Source organism: Electrona antarctica (genome assembly GCF_951216825.1).
Source record: "Electrona antarctica genome assembly, chromosome: 7".
Taxonomy (NCBI): domain Eukaryota; kingdom Metazoa; phylum Chordata; class Actinopteri; order Myctophiformes; family Myctophidae; genus Electrona; species Electrona antarctica.
Window position 1 is genome coordinate 20,278,170 of NC_136812.1, and position 26,740 is coordinate 20,304,909.

Consider the following 26,740-nt stretch of genomic DNA (forward strand, 5'->3'; position numbering starts at 1 on the left):
ATGTGGGCTGTAGCAGTCAATGTTCGAGTATAAACATGGCCGAGGTCATTACGCTTTGAACGCTAGCCTCTCCGTCAGACACACAGACAGAGAAAAAACAACACAGGCTATAATCGCTTTCAAAAAATAATAACCATTCTCTCTGTGTCTTACAATAGAAGCTATTTTGTGTGTTTACGGTAGGAGAGGAAAGACTGACCGACTGACTTGGTGACTGAATGACTGACTGACCCACTGGCTGGCAACAGCACTAAACCAACCCACAGTTCTTTTTTTAAGCCAGGGATATAAAACGATGATTTATAACAAACAAAGCGCGCTGCTATAAATCACATTCATCTGTCTCTTGCTCTCTCCCTCAAAACAATCTCCATGGTTCGCTCACTCCCTCTGTTCTCTCTTCTTTAAGCCCGCTTTATACTTTGTTGCACGACGGCGTTGCATGCGCAAAGTAACCGAGCTGGTTAACCGATCTGCGCAACGCCATCGTGCGATGGAGCATAACTAAGCATCATTCCCATTTTTACCCTATATCAGCCTGACAATAGAGGACCTCTGTCTGCTGTTTTACAATGCAGATTTCTCCCTACTCCCTAATCACTTACCCACAATGCTCATGCTGTCAGTGGATACTAATGGTGGGCGGGGCATGAATGTCCACTACCCCCTCAGCATCCCTCGCATCATAGAAATCATTAGAAAGGCCATTTGGAGCTAAAACATCAGTCGTTCCAATTGATTTCCTGGTTCAGAAATCTCCGGTGCATATTTCTATTATGTGTCTCAAAGGGCCACTTAGCAACACGAGAGTGTGATGGATTCAGGAAAAGTGCTATGCTATCACCTCCGTATGTGGAAGGATTGACATTTCTACCGGCTTTCAATATAGGCAGAGCTTCTCTATAATTATGAGATTCTGTTCTTAATTTGCTCCACATTATGGTAGTTACACGAGTAGTTTAAATGAGAAAAATGATGGTATTTATGAAGGAAAATGGCACATACATTGTGTACGTTCAAATGTATACAATGTATGCACATGGTACGATTTCCTATTTTCTCTCACAGACACACTTAAACCCACACATATACAGACACACACTTACTTCTCTGGCAGTGATTCTGCGTCCAGCAGCGCCCGCGGAAGTGTCCATTGAGGATGTTCTGTTGGCACGTCGTCTGTCCCTGGGCGGTGCCGGGACACACGTCGCCGCACTCTCTGTCATTCTTGTTGGCCACAATGTAGTTGTCCTCCACCGTGTCCAGGATCTTGGACCAGTCCAGCGTGGAGAGGTAGCAGAGGTCGGGGTTCTTCTCGATCCGCACGGCGCCACGCGTGATGTTCATGAGGTTGTACAGGCCCAGCTCCTTCAGCTGCAGCATCTCGAACAGCACCAGCGCGTAGTTGAAGAACAGGTTGTTGCCGCGGATCACCGTCAGGTTGGGGAAGAGCTCGGTGAGGCTCTCCAGGCCGTAGACACGGAACAGCAGCAGGTAGTCGGTCACGACCCGCAGCTTGGGGTAGCTGAGGCCGCGGAAGTCCTCAGGCTTGGTCTTGAACATGAGCAGGATCTTCAGGTGGCCCTCGATGATGGTGCAGTTCTCCAGTTGGTTGAGGTTGGTCACGTTGTTCCGGATGTCCTTACTTGGGCAGACTGGTAGTAGGAGAGAGGGAAGAACACAAACAAACAAGAGAGAGAGAGAGAGAGAGAGAGAGAGAGAGAGGTATAATTAAGTATAGCAGTTGGAGGTCTTTGGTGCGTTACTGTATACACTTACTGTATATAAATATATTCAGCAGTGACCTTCTGATTACCAGATGGCCTCTCTACCTACTAAGCTACGGCCGCCCCTTAAAAGTCTCCAACATCATCAACACAAACCATGTATGCTGTTGTGTTAAGTGTTAAGTATGATTTATAGTTTGAGCACAATACAACAACCAGAACAGATCTGTGTGACTAGTCTCGCGTAGCCAGACAACTATTCCACAATCTCCGAATGCTATTTAGAGTCTGGAACTACACCTCCCGAAATCCGAGTAAAATATCGTTACATTTCATTTTTTACTATCCATTTCTGCTAAGCAACAAGTTATATGTGCTTAGATGATTTCAATGTATATTAGGATAAATATGCGCGACTGTAAAGACGAATCTGAGCTTGCTCATGATCAGAGCTTCTGTGCTCCAGAATGTATGACCTGAAACATTTGAATATTGTGGGAGGCAACAGTTTGGCCACGCGAGACTACTGTGTGACTACAGCAACAAGGCGTTGCAGTTAACGTGAATGTGGCCTAGTAGCAGGCAAAGAGTCACTTTGCTACTGTACTAAAACAACCGGATATTGACATCAATGGGTCCTTCTCTTTCCCATCTCAGTGCAGTCATGAATCCACTGGTGATTTGCATTAAGTAGAGCAGATCCATTCACAAATGCAGCCTCCCTCGCAGCACCCTTGACAATCTGACTTGCCTCAAGCTAGCACTTTCTCTGTCTATGTCTCTCTCTCCCTCTCCCTCTCCCTTCATAGGCTTCAATGGCATTTCCCCAGAGAGGAAATTATTGTATGGCACTGTCTCATCTGAATGAAAGACAGGAAATGGTTGAAATAAAAGCCTGCAAGCAAACTGTTTCTCTCTGCTCATTCATAATCGGGCTGCACGCTTGCACACATGACACATGACCCCCCCCTTCCTCCTCCTCCCCACACACACCCACACCAGAAGCAGAGAATTCATTAGAGGGCAGCTAACTTACAGTAAGAGATGTGCAGCAGAGAGAGAAGAGACATGCTGCTACTGTGGCAGGGCACTAATAACAATACGATACAGTTCTCTGCTCTATCGGGTATCAAGGGGTGGGTGAAGGAACAGTGCTCTGTACACTGCACATGCAAGTCAATATGTCAACCCATCATCACTGGAGAATGAAGCAGGATCCAGAGATTAATGACCCAGCTTTGTAATTTATTCCGTTGTCAAGTCAATGGAGAGAGCTAAACCAAATGGATCACTTTTCGTCAAATCCAATATGGGGAGTGAGATTATGCAACAGCTCTATGATTAGCATTTCTACTTTCATAAATAGCTGTATATTTCAATAGTAATTGATGCTATAAACTATAAAGTGTTTGTCCAGGCAGAAGGGGGCTCGAAGGCCGGGATACCAAAAATGTCTTCTAAGTCTAGTCAACAAGGCCTGCAGTAGGCTATGCACGGGACAAATGTGCATGACATTATTTCAATAAACTAGAAATACGAGCCATTACGAGCAGTATCCAACTCTTATCAACTTTAACGACAGTCCGACAGGAGTTTTCATGTAATGCACGGTAAGACTACAATGATTAGTATTATTGCCACCACCTGGGTGGTGGCAATAATCGTGTAACTTTCCCGTGTATGTGTTCAACAACACAGCCATGCAAAATAACACAGCTATGAGGTGACGAAAGCTTGCCCACCGTAGCAACAGTTGCTAAACCATTTGGATTGGCATTGGGCAATCGCTGTTGGGGTGGGGTTTAGCGAATGGTCAATTGGAACTGGATGTCTAAAAAAATTAAGCTGATAAATGGGTTCTCTCTCTCCTGATTGGATGAATTTGGTGGCCCACCTCAAAATGTATATTTTAATTATTTTTAACTAAAGAACTGGAGAGACTGTTACGGAACAGATGCTCTCAATAGCAGTGATTACTGTCAGTATAAATATAGAGCTTTAACTTTCTGTTTTAACCATAAAATATCGCTTACATAATACCCACTACCTTTAAGAAGAGAGATCGATAGAGGATAGAGGATCGAAGAGAGAATGGTAACGGTTCAATGTGAATTTTTGTGAAAAAGTAAAATGGTGAAATAATGTTGAGTATAGTCTGGCAGCCGACAGGCTTCTTTTGTTTAAAGTGGGAAATTTGGTAGTCTTTTTTATTGGCCTAGAATATTGTCTACATACATTCATGAATCCACTTGCTGACCGGCTGTCGGTATTGAGCAATTGTTATAGGGGTTTCTTGTGACCCTACCATTAACATCCTGTGGCAGGCAAAATTGTCAAAAATGTACTTTCCTTATGCTTTAAGTAGCATGTGACATGTCAAACTAGGGGGTTTTCATGATTCTGAATCCATTCCAAGCATTAGTTTTGCACAAAAAACACTCCATGGGCTAAAAAAAGGCATAGACGTCATGACAAATGTGATTAGGTCGGCACATTTTGGACAAGTGGCTAAGTGACAAAATACACAAGGAGTGTATTTTGTGCAAAACTAATGCTTGGAATGGATTCAGAATCATGGAAACCCTCTAGTTTGACATGTCACAATTCTTCACATGCTACTTAAAGCACAAGGAAAGTTGACATTTTTGCTTGCCATAGAATGTTAATGGTAGGGACACAAGAAACCCCTATAAAAAAAAGTAGTCGGCAAGTGGATTAATTTCTTTTTTTTTTTAAACATTTTATCCCACGATTTTGTAACCCAGTTTTTTCACCCAGTGCCAATTATCTAATGTAATCCTGGGCGCTACACTTCCTCTGCCAACCTGGGGGGGCAGCGGACTGACCTCATGTCTCCTTCTATGCATGAGGAGTCCAAACTGCTTCTTTTCACCTGACAGGGGGGAATTTCCCTGGCCGGACGTAGCGCATGGAAGGAACACGTTATTCTGACCAGTTCCTTTCCCCTCCATCAGGCGCCCCGGCTGGCCAGGGGGAGGTAGTTTTAGAGACCAGGATTACTGCATGTTTTTGTGAGGGTACCTACCCTAGGAGACACGGGGAGAACATGCAAACTCCACACAGAAAGGCCCTTTCGCCAACCCCAACTCGGGTATGGGCACTGATGACGTGGAGGAGGGAACACGCCCCACAGCTCCCACAGCGTCCCCAGCGGGAATCGAACCCAGGACCTTCTAGCTGTGAGGCGACAGCACTACCGACTGTGCCACCGTGCCCTCAGCAAGTGGATTCATGAATGTATGTATATAGACAATATTTTGGCGCGGGCGTTTAGCTCAACCGCCTGGGCACCTAGGCTGCTGAGCCAGCCTGACGGCATGCCTCGGGTTCGACTCCCGATCCCGACGGCCTTTGCTGCCTGTCTTTCCCCCCCATCTCTCTCCCCATTTCCTGTCAGACTACTTTCATCCTATCAATAAAGGCAGAAAAAGCCCCAAAAAATAACTTTTTATAGAATATTTTAGGCCAATAAAAAAATACTATATACCAAATTCCCCACCCGTCCACCTCGGCTGCCGGACTAGTAGCAGGAGGAGGCAGAACAGTAAATGGTGGGTCAGAGCCAGCCTTGCTGATGCTAGACAGCGGAATTCTACTGGTCTACATTTAATCTTCTGATTCCATTCAAGGGACAAACAGTGACACACATAGAAATACACACAATCCCACCAAGTAGGCTTATGTGTGTACACCTTTACAAAACTAACTCAAAACAAAGTTGTGACTTCCCATAAATCAGTTGATGACCCTTATCATCCTGTAGGCGTTAGCTATCCATTAACTTATCATTGTGTTAATGGTTAACAAACCAAACATGTCAACAATCCATCCAGGTACAAATGCTGACCAACAGCACATCAATGAAAGAGACCGAGTCTCATTTGAATGGCTAAGAGCCAGCGACGTCTGTGGTAGCTTGACTGAAAAATAAGCCTGCGTTGTTTACCAACAGGATAAGACTGTTCAATCAGCCTGGCTGGTGCTATTCAAAGGTCTACTCTATTCTATGTCAAGATTGTGTGCAACCAATGTTATACTGTTACAATGGTTTCACAGCAGGTGCCAGACGCCAGTGGGAAGCAATAATAGAGCATAACAGTAGCATTACTCACATTTTAAAGGAGGAAAACACTTCTGGAGCTCAAGTACATATTTCGCATTTTGTTTAAAGGCTTGGCCGCTGTAAATTTGACGGTGTAAAACGTATAGCCCTGGTTTAACTAATAACCTAAGCCTACATTAGAAAATGTCCTTAACACTACTGATGCCCAGGACGTCCACAGTCCACACACGTCTTGTAAAGAAACGCAGCGTGCTAAGGACATGTGGGCACGTCTTAACCCCATTATGGCCACCCTAATTAATTTATCGAAATAAAACAGGCACGCTCAAATATTTTTTTTGGAAGCGGCCGTTGCTAGGCTGCGCCCAACCTCAGCCCCGCCCCAACCTGTTTGTGGGGCGCGTGCACCCATTACTTCCTTGTTTACTGCCTGACAAAAACCCCTAGTTTCTCGGAATCAACACTGCTTCCGCGCAGATTGATCATAACGCTGATGTTCTGTTCTAATTTCTGACTTCATGATGCATCTCGGTTACAATATTAACACTTCTAATCTAAAGAGAGATCAGACTTTCACCGTTTTTTGGGGCGAGAGGGAAGGCGTTTTTAGAATAAAATATCCCTCATCTGCTTGGCACTCTAGCCAAAAAGATTCCCCGAAGCCAGAAGTGTTTAAGTAATCGTATTCACAGAGGCTTGTAGCACACCTTACGTAAGGGTGAAGAAACAATGTGCTTTACCTACGTAGGTAAATGGGTTAATATAAGATTGGTCTCATTTGACATGATGACACAATTACCAACAATGGAATGAAATAGAACAAGTGAGATTTAAATCCTGGCTATTGATTGTACTTGGTGCGACTGTGCGAGGCCAAGTATGATCCTCGCTGTTCGTTTGTTCAGCTTTAAAATGGACAGCGCAGTGTGTGTTTGAGTAGATGAAATCATGTATATTTGATTTAAGCGTTTAACACAACATTTAGCTTCGCTTACCATTCAAAGTGTCAACAAAATCTACCTCTAATAGAACTCCATATATATTGTCACTTGTCAACTACAGTCTTGCCACTCTGGAGATATTTGTTAATGTACACGTACTACAAAGACTAAAACTTTACGACATCATAACAATAACATATGCGTTTTGTCTTCACGTTGAAATGAGCCAGACAGACGAGTTTAGAATGGATTTACGATGCGTTGAGTCTGCATACTGGTGGGTGGTCATGGCAGAGCACCGCTCCGACGTCTGATGGGTCTCTGTGGAAATGACATCAGGCTTCTTTGGTTCATAACAGCACATGGCTGGGTAAGGTCACGCCAAGAACCTAACACTGATCATATTAGGGGGTTCACTATTAAATCCAGTCATGTTACTCGGTTGTGAACCTCAAGCTCACGTCGCTGCCAACAACAATAATTCCTTCTGTACGAGTCAAAACATTGAAATGCAGTTAAGGAAGCTATAAACCTGAATTCCATGTGGTGCCTCAAGGGGTTAAGTGAAGGCCGACCTTTGCACTGTTCTGGGGGTCAGTGTTCCCTCTTCAGGTGCTGACCTCTGCTAAAGAGGGAAACTGAAATATGGCCAAAGATCAACGTGGACCTCCAGGTCACGCGGCAGTGAGACCCAACGGTGTTGTTGGGACCTCCAGAATGCACCGATATGCGCGCACACACACACACACACACACACACACACACACACACACACACACACACACACACACACACACACACACACACACACACACACACACACACACACACACACACACACACACACACACACACACACACACACACACACACACACACACACACACACACACACACACACACACACACACACCTTGGTGGTGGGACCTCTGGGGCTGTGTTGTTCTCACACATAGTCAGCGGAGTATATTTCCTCTTGGCTTCAGAGCCAATCAATTATCTCAGACAGTCCCGAGGATAGGAGGGAGGAAGAGGAAAGGGAAAGGAAGTGACCAATCCCTGACTTTACGCTCATGAATGAATGACGAGTTTCTGTCCAAGGAGGCCATACTTCATCCAGTCTGCTTGTTTATGAACCACGCAGAACATGCAGTACCAGTACCTCCTCATGCACATGTGTGAACATGGGGCACACACGCTCCCAACACAGACTCATATTCACACAGCAACAGATATGCACGCACAGACACACACACACACACAGTTGTTTGCGCCGTCCTTGAACGTCATCACTAGACACTGCAGAGATGGAAGAGTAACACTTCTTTGTCCTTTTTGCTTCTACATTTTGACAAAAAACAAAACCACTGACTGCAGTAAATCAAGTGGGCTTCTGTTTCTCTCTCGCTCACACACAAACAGGCTATTCAGCTGAGCACAAGCCGGTATGCAGCCAGCCTTGCCACGCCAGCCAAAACCAACTTGTAAAAGGACAATGAATCCAATTTCATCTGTTATTCGGCTCATCAGATAAAGCTGCATAAACAAGCCTACAACAAAATACTTTGTGTCTCCTGGGTATCCTGTAAACATAGGAAATGGTTCACGTGTTCTCTTTAATGTTCAGAATCTCTCTCACACACACACACACACACACACACACACACACACACACACACACACACACACACACACACACACACACACACACACACACACACACACACACACACACACACACACACACACACACACACACACACACACACACACACACACACACACACACACACACACACACACACACACACACACACACACACACACACACACACACACACACACACACACACACACACCTCCGAACCCTAATAAATTATCTTGGGGTCAGCCCTACCAGCGGCACAATCAAATCAAACAATGTATCATACAATTTCTATAAAACAGCACCTCTTTCTCACTCACACACACTTTAAAATGGAACAAACACACAAAGCAATAACTCCTCATCCCACAGCTCAAACCGGACACCTATTGTGCAACAAGACAGACAACGTAACATCTCCTTACGCAACACTAAAAAAGGACCAGGGGGCAAACCCCCACCCCACAGTGATTTTCAAAAGTCACAGAGAGGGTGGAGAGATAACCTGTTCACCAAAACAAAACAAAAGCGATAAAAGAAACGCATTACAGTAAATGGTGAGACTATATCTCCTTTCATTGTGAGATAACACAGAAAACACACGTTTACGGTGAGCCATGACGAAGGAGCGGCCGTGACACTTGAACGTGCTGGCGTTGCTGTGAGTGTGAGGGGTGGACATCTAGTGCTGCTGGGAGCTTTCGCCACAAAATGGAATCTTGTTTTGGGTTGACAGGAAGGAAGGAGCGAGGTAGGGAAAGGGGGAGGTGGTGAGGAGAGGGTCCATGGGGGGCAGATGGGGAAGAGGGAGGGAAGGAAAAGGAGAAACGGGGCTGGATGAGAGGAAGGGGGTGGGGATAGAATGCTATGCAGAGGGGGGGTTGGCTCAGAGGCCCACTGACTGTATCTTTAAAACAATGAGACCTTTCCTCCCTCCCCCTCTCCCCAGGTTTAGGAGCAGGGAGAGACGGTGAGGCGAAAGAGGGCGGCGAGGAGGAGAGAGTTAACAGGAGGGGGGGGGGGGGGGGAGTTGGAAGAGGGGGAAGGAAGAGGCAATTCTGAAGGGGGGGGGGGGGGGGGGACTGGAAATGGGGGCTTTGTAACTTGAGCCCGACCCGCCAGCCAGCCAGGATGACGTAAGGGGCCTCCAGGACGGTTGGTGATCACATGCATGAATGGAAGGCCCCTATGGTTACATGACAGGCCACATACACACAACTTCACACAGGAGGGAGGGGGGGCAAGGTTAGCTTCTAGGCCAGATAACAGAATTGAACAAGCCAAGGTGTGGAGGCTGAACAGACTAAACCAGGGGGGTCTTCAACGTTTTTCCAAGGACCCCTTAGCTGAGACAGAAATGAAGCAGCGACCACCCCCCCCCCCCACACACACACACACACACACACTAAATATTAGATTCATGTTAAAAGTGTCTTTTCAGACATTTAACCACTTAAACCCCCAATACTTTGTAAACTTGACCTTTGGCTCGGTACTTGGACTGCTCTTTTTTCCCTGTACACCAAACCACATTCACGTTGTGAGCTTGTAGATCCGCTATTTTTGGCTAATGTTCCCACTTCCCACCAGAATAGGGATGTGAGGGTTCAAGTGGTTAATGTAAAAAATAAATCTTTGAGGACCCCCTAGGGGTTCCGGACCCCCTGAAGACCCCTGGACTAAACACATGTGGTCGTGTCCAAACAGACATGACAGAAAGCAAAAAGACATAATCAAGAAGTGAATTTTCTCTAAACATGTCATTTGTTATAAAATTCATCATATTCATTCAATAACTACAATTGAGAAATTGGAAATTAACTGTATCTAAATATAGATTTCCAAAGATGACCGGTAACTTCAATCTGTGTTTATGAGTCTCATGTCTGACACAAAAAAAGAACAGGAGACTGAAGACCATAAGGGGATGAGGGGCATGCTTTTTATTTCGGTGGGGTGGGGGGGGGAATGAGCAATGACCGTGCCAGACCCAACCCCACCCCACCCACTGAGGACCACCCATATGCAGACAGCTTGGTGCTCTCACTGGCTGTCCGAGAACTCTTAATTACAATAACAACCCAATCAGTCGCTAATGAGGCCGCGGAGGAGGCTGGGGGAGAGAGAGAGGGCTGTATAGGGGAGGCCAGAGAATGGACTAAACAAGAGTGGAATGTACTGTACGGCAATGTGGATCTCTGTAGAAGCACCCGGGCCCGGCCAGCACCCGCCTTTCATGTCTGTTTGACACTTAATTTGGCAGCAGGAATGAGAAGATGGGAAGCGGGGGGCTGAAGGAGGTGGCATGGCATGGCAGGGTGTTTGAGAACACACGTAGCCAAGAAGAAACGGCCAGAGCTCAGGAGGAAGAGACAGACAAGAGGCCCATAGACACAGAATAATACGATTCTTGCACGCAGATGGAACCTTTTGTGAGCAAAACACTGAAGATAGCCAATGACAGGTTAACACCTTGCTTGCCCGGACCTATTTAATCCATTTAATCCATGTGCCCATCATTTATAGCGCCCGGACCACTTTTACCGGCGCACCGGAAGTTGTTGTGCATGTCTGTGTAGCAGCTAACAATAGCCACACCACTCTAGAGTCGATCGACAACAACGGGAGGTAACTAGCGACTGGACCGCGGAAGGCCGTCAAACACAGGATCTTAGAATTAGACGGGATGATTTAGAATTAGACGGGATGATTTAGATCGGGAGTTATGAACGTTTTAAGATTTTCGTTTTCGTCAGCTAAACAGGCAGGGAACATTTTCGATGACGTGTCACTGTTTGACACGTCATCGGATTGGGCAACAAGCGCTCCTAGGCTGTGGAGCGATGCGATCGGTTTTGATATCATTAATCTCCGTCCTATTTATCAATCTCCGGCTTGGGCACTTGACCATGACCTTGAACTTGAACACTGAACGAGAGGGAGAATATACGGCAAAGTGTTCTCATGCAGTATTAGTAGGGGTGGGCAATATGGTGATAAATATCGCAGAGATGATACAATGTCTCCACGATATGCCTTTTCAGAGAGATCGTATATATACCAGGGATGTCGAACTCACTTTGGGGTGGGGGGCGCATTGGACGAAATGTGACTTCATGAGGGCCGGAGCAGTCGCGGACTGCAAGCATGCTCACGCATGTTTACGTACACAGCTGTCACTTGGCTTTGTTTTTCGTCCTGTTGTCCCAGTCACTGCTATAGCTACACTACATCACACAAATTATATAAGAATAGCTACTTACATTATTGACTTTCATTATTGGTATTATACCTGTAGCCTAGAAGACATTTGCTATGATAGATGCTATTTTTATATATGGAGCGCCAATAAACCATTTGAAAATAAAATATTTAAATTTCAAATACTGTCTCAGCAGAAATGTGTAAATGGCTACACAACCCTTGGTTTTATGCAGGCTGCTTTATTTTATATACTGTGATACAGTGAATGCACATTCTATGATTTGCAGTTCTCCACCTTCATTTATACTTCTGTAGAATGAACATTTTGGTCTGTTACTTTTCCTTAACTTTTTGTTACCTTGTACTTTGTAGGTGGTTGTACTGTTAAGTAACCATAAAAACCAACATAAAAATCGTGATAATATTGTGGATCGTGATATTATATTTTTCCATATCGCCCACCCCCCTTGTTTCCACTTCAAATCGACAAATAAACGGGGTCATAGCAGTAAACCGGTGACCTCTCAGACCATGATTCCGTCAAGGCCCACAGCTGCAGCCTCCAACGTAATGTAGCTACAATTTCAGAACGGATCCCTCTCTTATTTTTAGAGTTGCGTTCCCTGCTGAGAATTTAATACGCGTCCACCAATGCTAGCCGTGCGGACGGCGGGACGATGCTGGTTGGCAGCAGGGAAAGTGGAGCACAGTGGTGGTTTTGGAAGGCGAGCGGCTGGAGCCCACTCCGGCCCCACATGGATGTGTGACAGACCAGAGAACAGCTGCCTCTGCCTCTCGGTGCAACCAACCGAACCTCTCGCTGCAGCGGAACAGAGCCACAAGTTAGCTTAGCATGAAACCAGACCTGGCCAGCATGAAACCAGGTGGGACGCTAACTTTGGACCATGTGAAGTAACCCTCCTCTCCCCCTCCCCTCCTCTGTATCAGCTTAAGACTACGTTACCCCCGATGAGGTGATCCTGCTGATTATAGATTTGTGGACAGCTCAGGCGCTAAACAAACCCCCGGGAGAGAAAATATGCAGGCCACGTTGCCAAGTGGACTGCCAGTGGAAAATGCATTTGTTTGTTAATATACTGTAGCTGTGGAAAGTCCTGAGAAGTAAAGCCAGTTCCCTGGGTGCCCACTGCCAAGCTGTGGTTTCCGCAGTGAAAAATGACGCTGAGAAATTGCATGAGAGGCATTTTGATTAACATGTACCAACTTGTACCTCCAACACAAAGAGAGTTGAAAACCAAAATAATAGTGCCAGGAAAAGAGAGACCGAGGCGGGCAGAGGAAATAAGTGCATTGTGCCATAATATGAATAAATAAATAAATGTAAACAGCACATCCAAATCTGAAAAACAATCTCTCACCAGACAACCTTGGTGCTATGTAGAAACCCCAGCCAGGAGAGTGGCATGCTAAAATCTTATTCCGACTGAATTACTTTTGATTGAACTATGAGCATGTGATACGAGGGACAAGCCGCGCTAACAGGTGCATCATGCCTGACCTCATGTTGAATGGTCACATGTAACACACTTAAGGACGTCAGATAAACGTAGAGAATGGTGGGGTGTGTGAGAGAGAGAGAGAGAGAGAGAGAGAGAGAGAGAGAGAGAGAGAGAGAGAGAGAGAGAGCGAGCGCTGAAGAGCGAGCGCTGAAGAGCAAGGGAATAGCACCTGTTCTTCCATTGCCTCAGACTCCCATTGAAGAGTATGGCGAGGGGAGCTGGTCCAGCCTATTTATATAGAGCTGGGTCCTGTTTCAGGACATGGCAAAGGGCCAGGCCATGCCAGATTGAAGCAAAGAGAGGAAGGCAACAGGCCCTGAGCTGTCAGATGGTTCGCCAACAAAACAGAGAGAGGGGGAAAGAGGGGGGGGGGGGGGTATTAATCAGATAACACTGGTGACTTTAGAGAAGAGAACTCATCCGAAGTGTCGGTCTACAGAGGCTCCGCTGTCGAGTGCACTGAATATTAGGTCTGTAAATCTTCTGCTATCTCACGATTCGATTCCAATTCTTGGGGTCACGATTCCCTAAAAAAATATCAATTTAAAAAATTGATTCTCATTTTTTTTAAAGGATTCTCATAAAAAAATGTAACCAGTTTTATCTAAATTATTACAGTCATATTGTTCTGGACTTTAACAACTCTAGCTTGTCTAGCTAGTCTAGCCCAGTAAAAATTATATAATACCAGAAACACAACATCATTGCCTTGATGCGAGTAATATTAACGAGTGTCAATGAGGGTCAGCTCAACAGTGACACAGCTGTGAAGTGACTTGAATATGACTGAAGACATGTTTACTGTGATTAAGGTAAGCATCTTCCATTTCATAATACAAAAAAAAAGGAAATTATGAATCAATTTTGAATAGTTTATAATGAGAATCGCGACTTTCATTCGAATAGATTTTTTTTCCTCCACACCCCTACTGAATATACAGTATCTTGTAGAGGGGAATCTTATTTATTCCCCTCTTCGCTCCGGTTTTATCCCTTGAGGAATTTTAACACCAACTTCCGGATACATGTCTGACCCTCTGACCTTTATCCTGACAACACCTACCCCCCACCTCACCCCAGCCCCCCATTCCATGGTCACAAACGCCAAACACAGGCCAAGAACACGAAGCCCAAGTGCCTTTGTGTCGTGGATAAGATAGCCCCATTGTCTTCATATCGGAGGTCTGTCCAATCTGCCCAGTTCCTCATTCCAATACCAGCTCCTTTCTTCAGCTTCACGTGGTGCTGCCTGCAGCACAGCAAAGCCTCCTCTCACCACCATAACCCTCTCCGGAATGGAGGTCGTTTGAGAGGGACGCATTCCATACACTGAATCCTGGAACCAAAGGCTTTCCCGTTATAATAAACAACATTCATGCACATGTATTCTTGACACGCCCTATATGGTTTAAATGTGTGCTCTCTCTTTGAATGCTTTGAATGTAATCCACAAGTAAATTCCAACAATTTCACGCTGACAATACAACTTTGCATCGCCATGTCTCCTGCTCCTTCACTGCAAGTCTCCAGGCAAATTCTTCTGCTATTCAAAAGCGGTCAGTTTGAAGCAGATTTCAACTGTACAACAGAGGGGGACGGGGACGGGGGGGCATTCCCCGTCTGGAAATTTACTACACAGTAAAAATCCTCAGTGTCCATGTTCCCATTTGTAACTCTGAGTGTACAAATGGAACCAAATGGATCCACCCTGAGGATTTTACCGTGAAGGAAATCACAAAAAAAGAATGAAAAAGAAGAAAAAAAACCTTCTGGCTGCGGCTCACAAAACGGCTAAACCAGGTGGTGCTCCAAACAAGTAAAAAGCGTGGTGGGGGAAAACAGCATTCCTGACATAGTCGACGCGCTTGGGAACAGAGGGAAGAGTATGAAACGGGAGCAGCTAATCAACTGCAGACTGGTGCGAGAGGCAAAGATACAGTGGAGACACGTGCGCGCGCGTGCGCAAACACGCGCGCACACACCACAAAATGCACAGAGAGTGACTAATACATAAAACATCTGATGTTCCTTTTCATCTTCCCACGTTAGTGAGCAGGGAGCACTGCGGTGTCTTGGTGTGGTGAGCCCGAGCCTGAGAAGGGGGCAGCCCGGGCCGCCTTGCCCTTCTAGACTTGCAGCCACACGGCAGCAGCTGCAGGGCCGAGCCTCACCGACACAGCGGCCCGCAAACCAACCAGCGCTATGCAGCATGGGAGCTGGAGGAAGTACGCCTGCCTGCTGGCCATCAGCTGCTGCTCCACTGGTCGCTCGTCTCTTTGTGCCTTGCAAATAGGGCTGTCACGATTACAAATTTAAGTTGGCGATTAATTGTCACACAAATAATTGCGTTTTTGGTATTGAACATTGGAACTTTGAGATGAATCAAAATTACATTTCAAATTGCCTTTAAGGAGGATATGACAAGTAACTTAAATATAAAAATAAATTACTGACACTTACAAATGTTATACTTGTTAAAAAGAGCACGTGAGTCAGCAAACTATTTCAGAATGAATGGTTAAAAAGGTGGCATGCGTGACAGAGAAAGTAAATAAATAAATGATAGAGGGAAAATGATAATGTTTGAGATTAGAAAAATAAGTCTGCACACTGTGTGTCAGCTCCCAGGATAATAACAGTTACTTAAACTTTAAGTAACGTTGTCCTAGTCTTTAAGTCTTAAAGACTAGGACAAAGTTTGACCGCAACCGGGTCTACACCAGAGGATCATGTTTGACACTTGGTTCGGTAGGGCAGGGTACAGGTGCTTCCCTCTCTGCCTGGTCAGGTGAATAGATGAGTGGGCTCATTCCAGGAAAGTAAATCCTATTGATTTGATGGCATTGCTGCAGGAGCACCTAGAATCCTAAATGTGATGCAAACGAAGAAAAAAAAAGACCTAGAGGAAAGAAATATTTGATTCTAACTGCCTTGAAATGAGACTCTAGATGTGCGTGTGCGCGAGAGGGAGGGAGAGAGAGAGAGAGAGAGAGAGAGAGAGAGAGAGAGACAGAGAGAGAGAGACTACAATGGAAAGAGTGGGGAGAGACAATGGAGAGGAGAAAATTAGGCATAATTTGAAATGTGGAGAGAATGAGGAGAGAGGAAAGAGGTGTTTGAGTGGAGAACTGGGGGGGGGGTGGTGACAGAGGACCCGTTTTGATGAATGGAGGGGAAAGGGAGAAGCAGAGGGGAAGATGGAGTGATGCAGAAAGGTGGGGCTGCCAGGTGAGTTTAATGGCCCGTTTGTCTGAACTGGTAGACCACCGGCTCTCCCTGGCTGCTGTCGGAAAAATCTTGCACATGTACACACACACGCCCTGTAACTCTCCCACCAATAGGAAAACAGTAAACATATTGATCCCGTGTGATACATGTACTGTATCTGGTTATTTTAATAGCTCCCTGCTCTCTCTCTCTGGCATTCACCATGCTGATGAACCTTTAGGCTATATCATTTTTATGAAGCCTTTATTAATCACAGAACCTGTAAACACAATAAAACATTCAGACATGAGGTTTGTGATTATGGGATAATATTCCCCCAGTTGCTTGTTTTTCCAAGGGACGCCCTGTCGATTCATAAAGATTTTCAAAGCACCCCTCCCCCCTGTTGGTTTTTCCATATAGGATATCCGTGGGTATGCTAGGTATGGAGTGGAAGGACTCCTGACGTTGTTTCAACGTTCAAACCCCCCCCCCCCCCCCCCCCGGCTAACAAATCACTCACTGTTACCTAGCCTCTGACAGATGGGTCCCCAGAGTGGAGGGTCCACTGCCGCTCCAGCATTGTAAAATGACTACCATTCATTACTCTGTCATTTTGCAGCATAGCACAACTCTATGAGACTGCTTGACTGTAAGTAAACGTGGGAATATGCGAGGCGAGCACATAAACCATAAACTAGATAGATCCACTCTCTCAGGACTAGTCTCCACCAGTGTCACTCTCTCTTGATTTGCTCTTCTCCTCTTTCTCTCACTCTGACCCAACTTAAGGGCGACCAGCCCCACTATCACTATACAGACAGAGAAAGAGACTCTTCTGTTCTGCTACCTGCTTAGCTTGTCAAAAGCGTGGCAAGGTACACACACACACACACACACACACACACACACACACACACACACACACACACACACACACACACACACACACACACACACACACACACACACACACACACACACACACACACACACACACACACACACACACACACACACACACACACACAACTAAAGCCATACAAGACTACTTTATATAATTAAATGATGAGATTTACTGCTTGGCCAATGCCGTTTGCGAGGCACGGTCAGAGTCTGCCGGCTGGCGCTACGCCAAACCCGACACGATGACTTGGCAGCGATGGCTGGCATGGTGCAGGATGTTGGACTCGTTTCTGAAAAACTGCCGCTGCACAGAAGCAAAAAACATAAAAGCATGCATGCAGTGCACTCTCACATGTACAGACATGTATATACGTACAAAGGGGAAACAGTGAAAAAATGAAAGAATCTCTGCACTGTTCACATACGAATGGGCGTGAATGCACAGTTAACACACAAGAGCCGAGCACGTTGCAGTGGACACGGATCAGTGCAGGCGGGAGAGAAGTGAGGAAGAAGTGCTGTCTTGTATATAATAGTCGTCTATACTGCGGCGCTCTCCTCACTCTGTACCTGCTGTTGTGTTGATGCCGAGGCGCACGTGGGGGAGACGTGAGCCCTCATTTCCAACTCAACAGATTCCCTTTGAGAAACCCTGGCTTAGTGGAGCTTCAAGTATATGCTGCTTAACCCATTTTGACCTGAGATCAGATTCTAAAAATGTCTTCTACATCCTGACAGTTTTCTGAAAAAGCTATGTTTCTATGTCAGTCGTTCTTAGATTTTTAAAAAATAGCAGACCTACAAGCTCGTAGTGCGCCACTCGGTGGCGCGCTATGAGCTTGTAGATCTGCTATTTTTCAATAGCTAAAGCATAACATAATGCTAACACCAAAAGGGGTTCCCGCCCCAAAATGGGTTAAGAGGTAAACTCCATCATCCATTGCTCGTCATACCCCTGAGAGTATCTGGTGGAGTGGTAGTACAACACTACAAGTATGAGGCTACTACATGTTCCTTAACTGCATTTGTTTCACAAATAGCACATATGATAATGCATGACACTAGTTACACTACATTATGCATAGCAATATGTACCAATACAACAAACTTAACAATCGTTCGTTGCCTGGTCTTTTTCTATTGGTTATGTTGTAAGAATCACCCCTGAGATTATACATATGAACTGAGTTGTTTGTTTATTTATGTGGGTTGAGTTCCTTCACTAAAATACTTGAAACTGACTTGAAGTTGTTTATGGTGTTTATTTCTCAATACAAAGGGTATATATTTTATATGTGAGCCCGGTGTCGGTTGCAAACTTGTGGATCCAGATGAGGAAGAACTCATAAAAAAGGAGAAATAATATTTGCTGTGGTAGACACCCCTACTAAAATCAAATTTACAAGCGGAAATAAGAATAATAATAAAGTCAAAGTCAAAGTACAATAACACTATGATCCTACCACACTGTATTTGTTATAATAAATAAACAGAATACTACATAGGTATGTTAAAACAAATGTATATCCGCTTTGTCATTTATCTTTCCATTTCCACAACAATATGGATAATGGCATATTTTGAATGGTGATTAATCATGATTAACACCTTGAGGGCTTTGAATTATGTAATCCATGGTTCCACCACACGTAACACGCTAAACCCGCCATTTGTTTAATTCACCGTTTTTTAATAATTAAAAAGAAAGAGTGGATATATATATATATATATATATATATATATATATAATAGCACTGCTGGATTTCTTCTCATGGGTACTTGTCAATGTCATCACAGCTAATCAGGGTAACATTTAAACCATATGCCTGCTAAGTAGGCCTAGCTATTTCTCAAGACAAAACAAGCGTGTTGAGTGTTGAATGCTGAATGCTGGGGGGCTGTGATAGTACAGCTAGTAGCGTCGCCATAGTAACCATCTCAGGCTGGGTCTTCCGTACAAAAACACAAGAGGCTCCTCCTTTACTACAACCCCTCCCCTCCCCTCCCCTCCCCGAGCACAAGCACCCACCCACAAACACACACACACACACACACGCCTATACTCAGTACAGCATAATGAGGAGTCCATGTGACTGGGTTCTGTTGTTCATGATGTGCAGGTGTACATGCTAAGCATCATCACTTAACGCCCAGCTGGAGCGAGTCTAATAAAAAGCAGAATATACAAAAACAAGGACCCGCCGTGGAAGAGGTGTCAAACAGACTAGAATTCACACCAATAAAAAAGGGGGTATGAAAGAGGCTTTTCCACCCCATACAGAGAGGAATTAGCAGGTGCATGATGTGTGTATATGGAAGACAGGTCTGCAGGCAGTGTGCATCTGCAGTGTGAGAAAAACAAATCAGTGGATGAGCGTGAACCCTCTCACCCTCAATGGAAAAAAAACGCAGCCAGAGAGCAAGAAAGGATAGCAGGCAGGGAAAGAGAGAGGGATAGCAGGCAGGGAGAGAGGGAGATAGAGGGGTGCCTCTGTGGACAGAGAGAGAGAGAGAGAGAGAGAGAGAGATGAGAGAGAAATGAGACAGAGCGAATAAATAACAGCCTAAGAGAGGGAATGGAAAGCTGCAATACCCAGACAGTGTCTGTCTCACGGGTACACTGAGTAACACACTGACACAAGAACACTCTCTCACTGACACACACACACACACACACACACACACACACACACACACACACACACACACACACACACACACACACACACACACACACACACACACACACACACACACACACACACACACACACACACACACACACACACACACACACACACACACACACACACACACACACTCCAGTTTAAGCTTGTTACTTCACATTGACACAAAGCTGTAATATCAAGACATGCTGACATACATTGTCTCAGAGTTTGAGCCACATACATGTGTGTGTGTGTATATATATATTTAAATATATCAGAACGAAAATACATTGCTTGGATGCACCTGGGACATATCCTCAGTGATGTATCCCAAGGTCATCAGGGTTTCGGGTCTCGCAAACATCATACCCCTCACTCGGGTGACCCAGCCGGGGTGATCAAGTCCCGCCAGGACATGTGTGTTATATATATATATATATATATATATATATATATATATATATATATATATATATATATATAAAAATATTATTAGCTTTGCTATATTCCATATTCCTTTGAATATTACAAATAATAATTGAGGTTTAAATTAAAATAATCTGCCGCGCGAGTTCTCACAAGACTGGGCGCATGTAACTTTAAACAGCAGCTGGTCTCGCGAGATCACAGGTGAGGTGACCTGGTGATCTGAGAGGCAGAAGGCATAAGTCTTCCCTCAAGGCTTTGTTTCATCATACTAGTCCTTACCCGTTCTGAATATATGAACAGCAAATGATGTTCAGTGTGGGTAATGCAATGTAATAGATCACATTACTGATAGGGGGGGAATTGTTATATGGTCTAACAACAACAGGGTTTAAGTCCACCCGGACGGGGAATTGCCTTGGCAACAGTTACAATCCTGTGCACTTTTATATCTGTTGGATGATCATAACATTATGAATACTTGTGATGGTGATGTTCAGTGTGTCACGCAGTCACGCTGGGTGCGCGCAGGGCTGTAACCTGTCTTAGTCAGTGTCCAGGCTTTCAGCGTGCATGTAGCCTATATGGCACGGTGGTTGAGGAGGGAGCGGACAGTGTGGTGTCGAAACAGCGCATGTGTTCACGTTAACATGCCCCGTCCAACTGTCAGAGCTGGCTTTCAGGTGCCTGTGCCACGCAACCCCCGCGTTGGCCGCGATGCTTCCCCAAAGAAGAAGTTCTGTCGACTGACGCAAGAGTAGCTACTAGCTAGTAGTATCAGGTTCCGAGTTGTTTTCCCCGTGTGGGTCTGTTACGCGGAAAAGTGTGTCCCAGTATTAATCTGTGTCCGTCCCAACATGCATTTCACTGGTGACCCGGAAGTGGACAGACAGACAGCGACCGAGCAAAATAGACAGCGGGCGAGCGATCGCTAAATTATTAGATAGATGGCAGGGTTGAGCTGATCTACAAGTCCACAATGCATCACTGATGAAATGCGTTGTGATGGGCTTGTAGACTAGGCGGCTGTGTTTGCCACCACGTGGCAGTCATACAACAAAGGATAATTCAGGTGGCTCGCTATAAACACACAGACTTCACATGGCAGGCAAATACAGCATTTGCATCCCAACTGTAAATACAAAACAGCAATGTCATTTTCATGGGAAACTAGATAACTTTTTGACTGTCTCAACCCCTCATATCCATTAGGAACCCATTGGATTAATGTTAAGCCCCTCAAATCAATCAAATCAAACCAACAACAGCCTAAGGGAAATGGCACTATTGCACTCATAAAGTCCATATTAAATGTGGAGACAGTTAGATTGAAACAAGCTCCATTCTAGGATATATTTATTTATTTATCTCAGAGATAAACACACTAAATACATGTCCAATCTGATCCATCAATTTATTTACAGCACCGCACATGGTAATCAAAGAACACTCATCAGGCTATCGATTCTGAGAAATGCTTTTTTTCTCTGCGCATCAATGATCTGTCCATCATCTGACGCATAGGAAAACAGAGAGTAGGAGAAAAACAACAGAAATCAAAGCCATCTCCTTCATTTAACTGGGCTATGCTGAGAGGATCATCATTGCGTTATGCGTTGAAACATTGAGCCGACACCATTATTGAAACAGATTTACAGTGAGCGAGCAGATTGGGGTGCGGTATCAAGTTTTAAAGACCAGACCACTGCCGATGGGGCACATTACCTGTTGCAGGGGTCAAACTTGCCACCTTCAGGTCACATGAGAGGCTGGCCAAACTTCCAAAACACCCTGGATAGATTTAGCTCTAGTCTGGGTGACACGCAATTTCCCATACATTATGGTGTATATACTGTATGATTGCAATGGGACTAAAAAGCCCCAAAATATTTGTTTTTGGGGCTTTTTATGCCTTTATTGATAGGGAACAGTAGGAAAGGGGGAGAGAGATGGGGAGTGACAAAGGCCGTCAGGCTCGGGAGTCGAACCCACGGCACACCATCCGGCTGGCTTGGCAGGTGACAGTTGAGCTAACCGTCCGGGCCATGACTTTTGACCATTAGTTTTCCATAACGACACAGTAATACATTTATCAAAATCAAAATTTCAAATCTTAAATAAGACGAGTTGTTATGTGATTCTTTGCTATCATAGCTCTATGGTCAGGTCTACTACCGTGAGAATTATATGACACTTTTGCTCTGGCTAGCAATAGCTATGATCAATTTTATATGCCATACACTTCATGCAACACACACATGTAACCAATGCTCATTTATCTCAAGGCTTAAATCAATCAAGTCCTCTCTCCAATCTATATTGTGATCCAGCAGTGATGTGTACGTGTGCGTGTGTGTGTGTGTGTGTGTGCGTGCGTGCGTGCGTGTGTGTTAGTCTGGTGGTGATTAACTGGTAGACTGACTAGGCTGTCTGTCATAGGGCCACTCCATAGTCACATGACAGACCTCAAAATACTCATCAGGTTCAGTTACATCCAGCCCCAATACACAACACACAAGTCACACATACACGCAAGCTTGTATACAGATACATATACATACAAACAGGTGCTGACAGAAACAAGTGCTGCACTTGCTCTGCCACCCACACCTCTACACATAAAGGGCACTTTAAGTGTGGCTCAGCGGTCCAGGCACCTTGGCTGGTAATCCAGTCTGGCAGTGTGCTGCGGGTTCGACTCCCGATCCCGACGGCCTTTACTGCATGTCATCCCCCCCATCTCTCTCCCCATTTCCTGTCAGCCTACTGTCTGTCACTCCATAAAAAATATTAAATAAAGGCGAAAGCCACAAAAGAAAAGTGGCATATTACAGGAACTCCGAGTCTCCGATACACATATTTTATCCGAGCGGTCAAGGCAGAGGGCCTGAATGCGTTGTTAGGGTACCTTCAGAGTATGACTTTTAGGGTACCATCATACATTAGTAGTGTATGACTGACTTCTAAAGTAAAAGGCACCATCACAGTTGAGTGTATGACTTCTAGTGGACTTTCACAGTTGAGTTTATGATTTCCTGGCAACGGAACAGGAACAGGCTTTCTACCAGAAATTATGACAGGCCCTGGCTGCCACACACAAAAAAACACAATAAGCCAAGTAAACTCCATCTCTACGCCTTAGCCGCTGTCAGCTCTTGCCTGCCAACGGGTGCTTCCACTAACACAAGTCCCCTTACTGATCCCAGCATTATAGAGACAGCTCAACTTGGATTTTACAGCGTGAAGTCACCAACAGTTAAAATAGGGCAGATCCAAACAGCAACAAGGCCCACCAAATCAGATGGTTCCAGCATTGCGTAACTGCATAGTGTGTAGGTACGTGTGTATGCGTCTGTCTGTGTGTGTGTGTGTGTGTGTGTGTGTGTGCGCACACACACACACACACACACACACACACACACGTGCGTGTACGTGCATGTTTTCTCCTGTTGTACCTCCCTTCATTTCTGTGCAGTGACCAGGCTTATATAAACAGCTATAGTTCTCTATCTAGGAATGGGAGTCCGGGAGGAGGCCATCAGCTAAGCTCCAGATTAAAAACACAAACTACAGCAAATATTCCATCCAGTCACTTTCACTCACATTAAGAAACTTGCGCTCAATAATACAACATTTTCTGGAAAGAAAAGATTCTGGCTTTTCCATTATTTAAAATATATATACAGTTGGTCAAAAGTAGGCCTAATAAACATTGGGATCAGTATCACAAGGAAGGATGTCATTGCTTTGACAGGTAATAAAACAGAAAAGCACTTTGTGTGTGTGTGTGGGGGGGGGGGGGGCAGCCCAGGTTGTGTTTTTCATCACAACAGTCGTATCACTATTGGACACAGCGTGCTGCAGGAAAGACTGCTTTAAAGAACATACTACAACAACAACACACACACACACACACACACGTAAGGAAGATTAAAAACTGCAACGGCAGGCAGAGAGAAGTTGAAAAGGGTACTCGGAGAGATAAGGCCACTGAGGAGGAAGCACTTAGAAAGGCCAGCAAACAGTTAACTTCCTTTACTAGTACATACTGCCTTCCTGGATATCACTTGGTCACCCAGCAGAGCCTCAGTTCATGACCTCTTCCATTGTCTGTGCACACGGACTGTGCAAATACACAATGGCAACATGCGGTGGGTCTATATTGTGCAGGCCAGAATTTAGCTGGTAGCTTATCAAATATATACAGACATTTAAAATAAAGGGGGGAAAAACTGATAATACGAGCATATGACCAATTGTATGTCTCGTCAATAACGACATCTCTTAAATGAAGGTGCTTTCTGTGTGATTCAATTGAAACAGCATTATGTGCAATTTGTGCATGATGTCCAAGGAAATGTTCTTGGAAGTTGGAACATTTGCAATCAAAAGGATCTGCTACACACACTTTACACCTTGAAAGACATGGTGCTTTTTATCACGTGTACACCTTCATATCAGCTTTCAAAGTATTTCATATTTATTCTACCAAGAATCCTAGTGAAAGCCACTGCATGGGGGGGGGGGGGGGTATTGCATAAGCCAACCTATCTATCCTCAACCTGTTTACTCTCAGTACACATCCAGTCCTTTTGACTGGTAAGAGTTAACATTGTTATGTCCCACAACATTCACTGTGCAGCCTCAAGTTTGTTCTGTGGTAAAAAAACACACACCATCCAGTGAGTTATATTATTTTGTAGTAGGCTGGCAGACAGGTTATGCAATTCAATTAACCGGGTGTATAAGGAAAAGAGAGACAAGAGGCCACTCAGAGGGCACATGGAACAGCGTTAGAAGTCTGGTTACCTGCCTCCAATGGACAGACGGAAAGACAGACACACAAACTCACAAAAAATTAAATGGTGGCCCGTAAGACGGAAGGTCAATGGCCAAGAGGCGAGACAAATATAGGGCCTAGTTGGTTGAAGATACACACACATACAACACACACACACACACACACACAAGCACCTACAGGGTGGGCCACTTCAAACACATTCCACACAACGCACAGGATTGTGGGAAAATGCCACTGTGCGCTTCAGTGAAGGGTGCCTGTGGATCCCACATTGGCCACAGATAGATATACACACACAAAAACACACACACACACACACACACACACACACACACACACACACACACACACACACACACACACACACACACACACACACACACACACACACACACACACACACACACACACACACACACACACACACACACACACACACACACACACACACACACACACAGGCTCCCTACTTTAACATGTCCCATTAGCAGGAATTATAAGAACGTCACAACGATTCTTCAAGACACGGCCTTATGATCCGTTGGTATAATTTGAACTGTCCCCCCAAAAATGACAGAACTTTCAGGGCATTTGTGGTGTGATAAGAGTAGGTGATAGTACACAAGCCCTGGAAAAAATATATACATGCCTACCTCTTCCAACAGAGCTGTGCTCACAAGCCTGAGAGGAACAAGAGGGGGGCAAGGCTTTCAGTTGCACAACTTGTTTTTCGCTAGTTAGTTAGCCCAGGATAAGACGACAGCTCAGCGGTTACTTCATAGAGCAGCTTCCTGATAGCGATGTCTGTACACATACACCCCCCCCCCCACACACACACACACACACACACACACACACTCTCTCTTCTATGACAAACAACCCAATCAACATCAACTAATAACCACCTGTAAAATGAACTATTTAATACATTCTTCAGACTGCAGTCAGCAGATCACAGCCACAGAGGTGTGGATATCGATACTCTGCCTTTCCCATGGCTAAGGTGGGGATAGCAGGCAGTGTGCCAATTCACAATGAAATATGCTAACTATTTTGGTTGTTGTTTGCCCCCCCGGGCGTAAACGTCTACGAGTGCCAAATATGGTCACTTCCCAGAGAATTGAGTAAATCAGGAACCAGAACCAGCCAATGACAAGTGCTCTACTCCCTGAGAGAGAAAGACAGAAAGGAGAGAGAGATACCAGTGGACCCGTCTCACAAGACCCCCCCCCCCCCCCCCCCCCCCCTTCCAGGGGCCTCTGTCTGCACTCTGCATACATGCCCTGTGTAAAATACTCTGAACATTTCCTTTGAACCCGGGCTCAGGAGCCATTTTTTAAGTAATACAACACAAAATGGGAAGATCATTAATGCCATTTAAAATAAGCTAAAATAATAATATAAAAAATAATGAATGGCCTAGAAAGCTTTAAATATTGGCTTTTTGTGTGTGTGTGTAGGCCTATGTGAGTTTTCCACTACATCAGAAAACGTTATTTTGTCTGCAAGGCAAATGAGTCAACCGCTATAAATTTGCTCCCTGTGAAGTCAGTTCATGAAACTCTTTGTAACAACACCCTCTAAATTAAGAAACAGCACAAAAGCAAAAG

At 45.0% G+C, this 26,740-nt stretch overlaps 1 protein-coding gene across 1 annotated transcript in view; it reads right to left on the reverse strand.

The window, feature by feature from the left end:
• The window catches only part of insrb (insulin receptor b), a 118,173-nt gene that overhangs the window by 88,467 nt on the left and 2,966 nt on the right, over positions 1–26,740 (reverse strand). Inside the window, exon 2 of the mRNA XM_079506355.1 lies at positions 1,107–1,655. Within this exon, the coding sequence (XP_079362481.1) occupies positions 1,107–1,655 (549 nt within the window). The remainder of the gene's footprint in view (positions 1–1,106; positions 1,656–26,740) is intronic.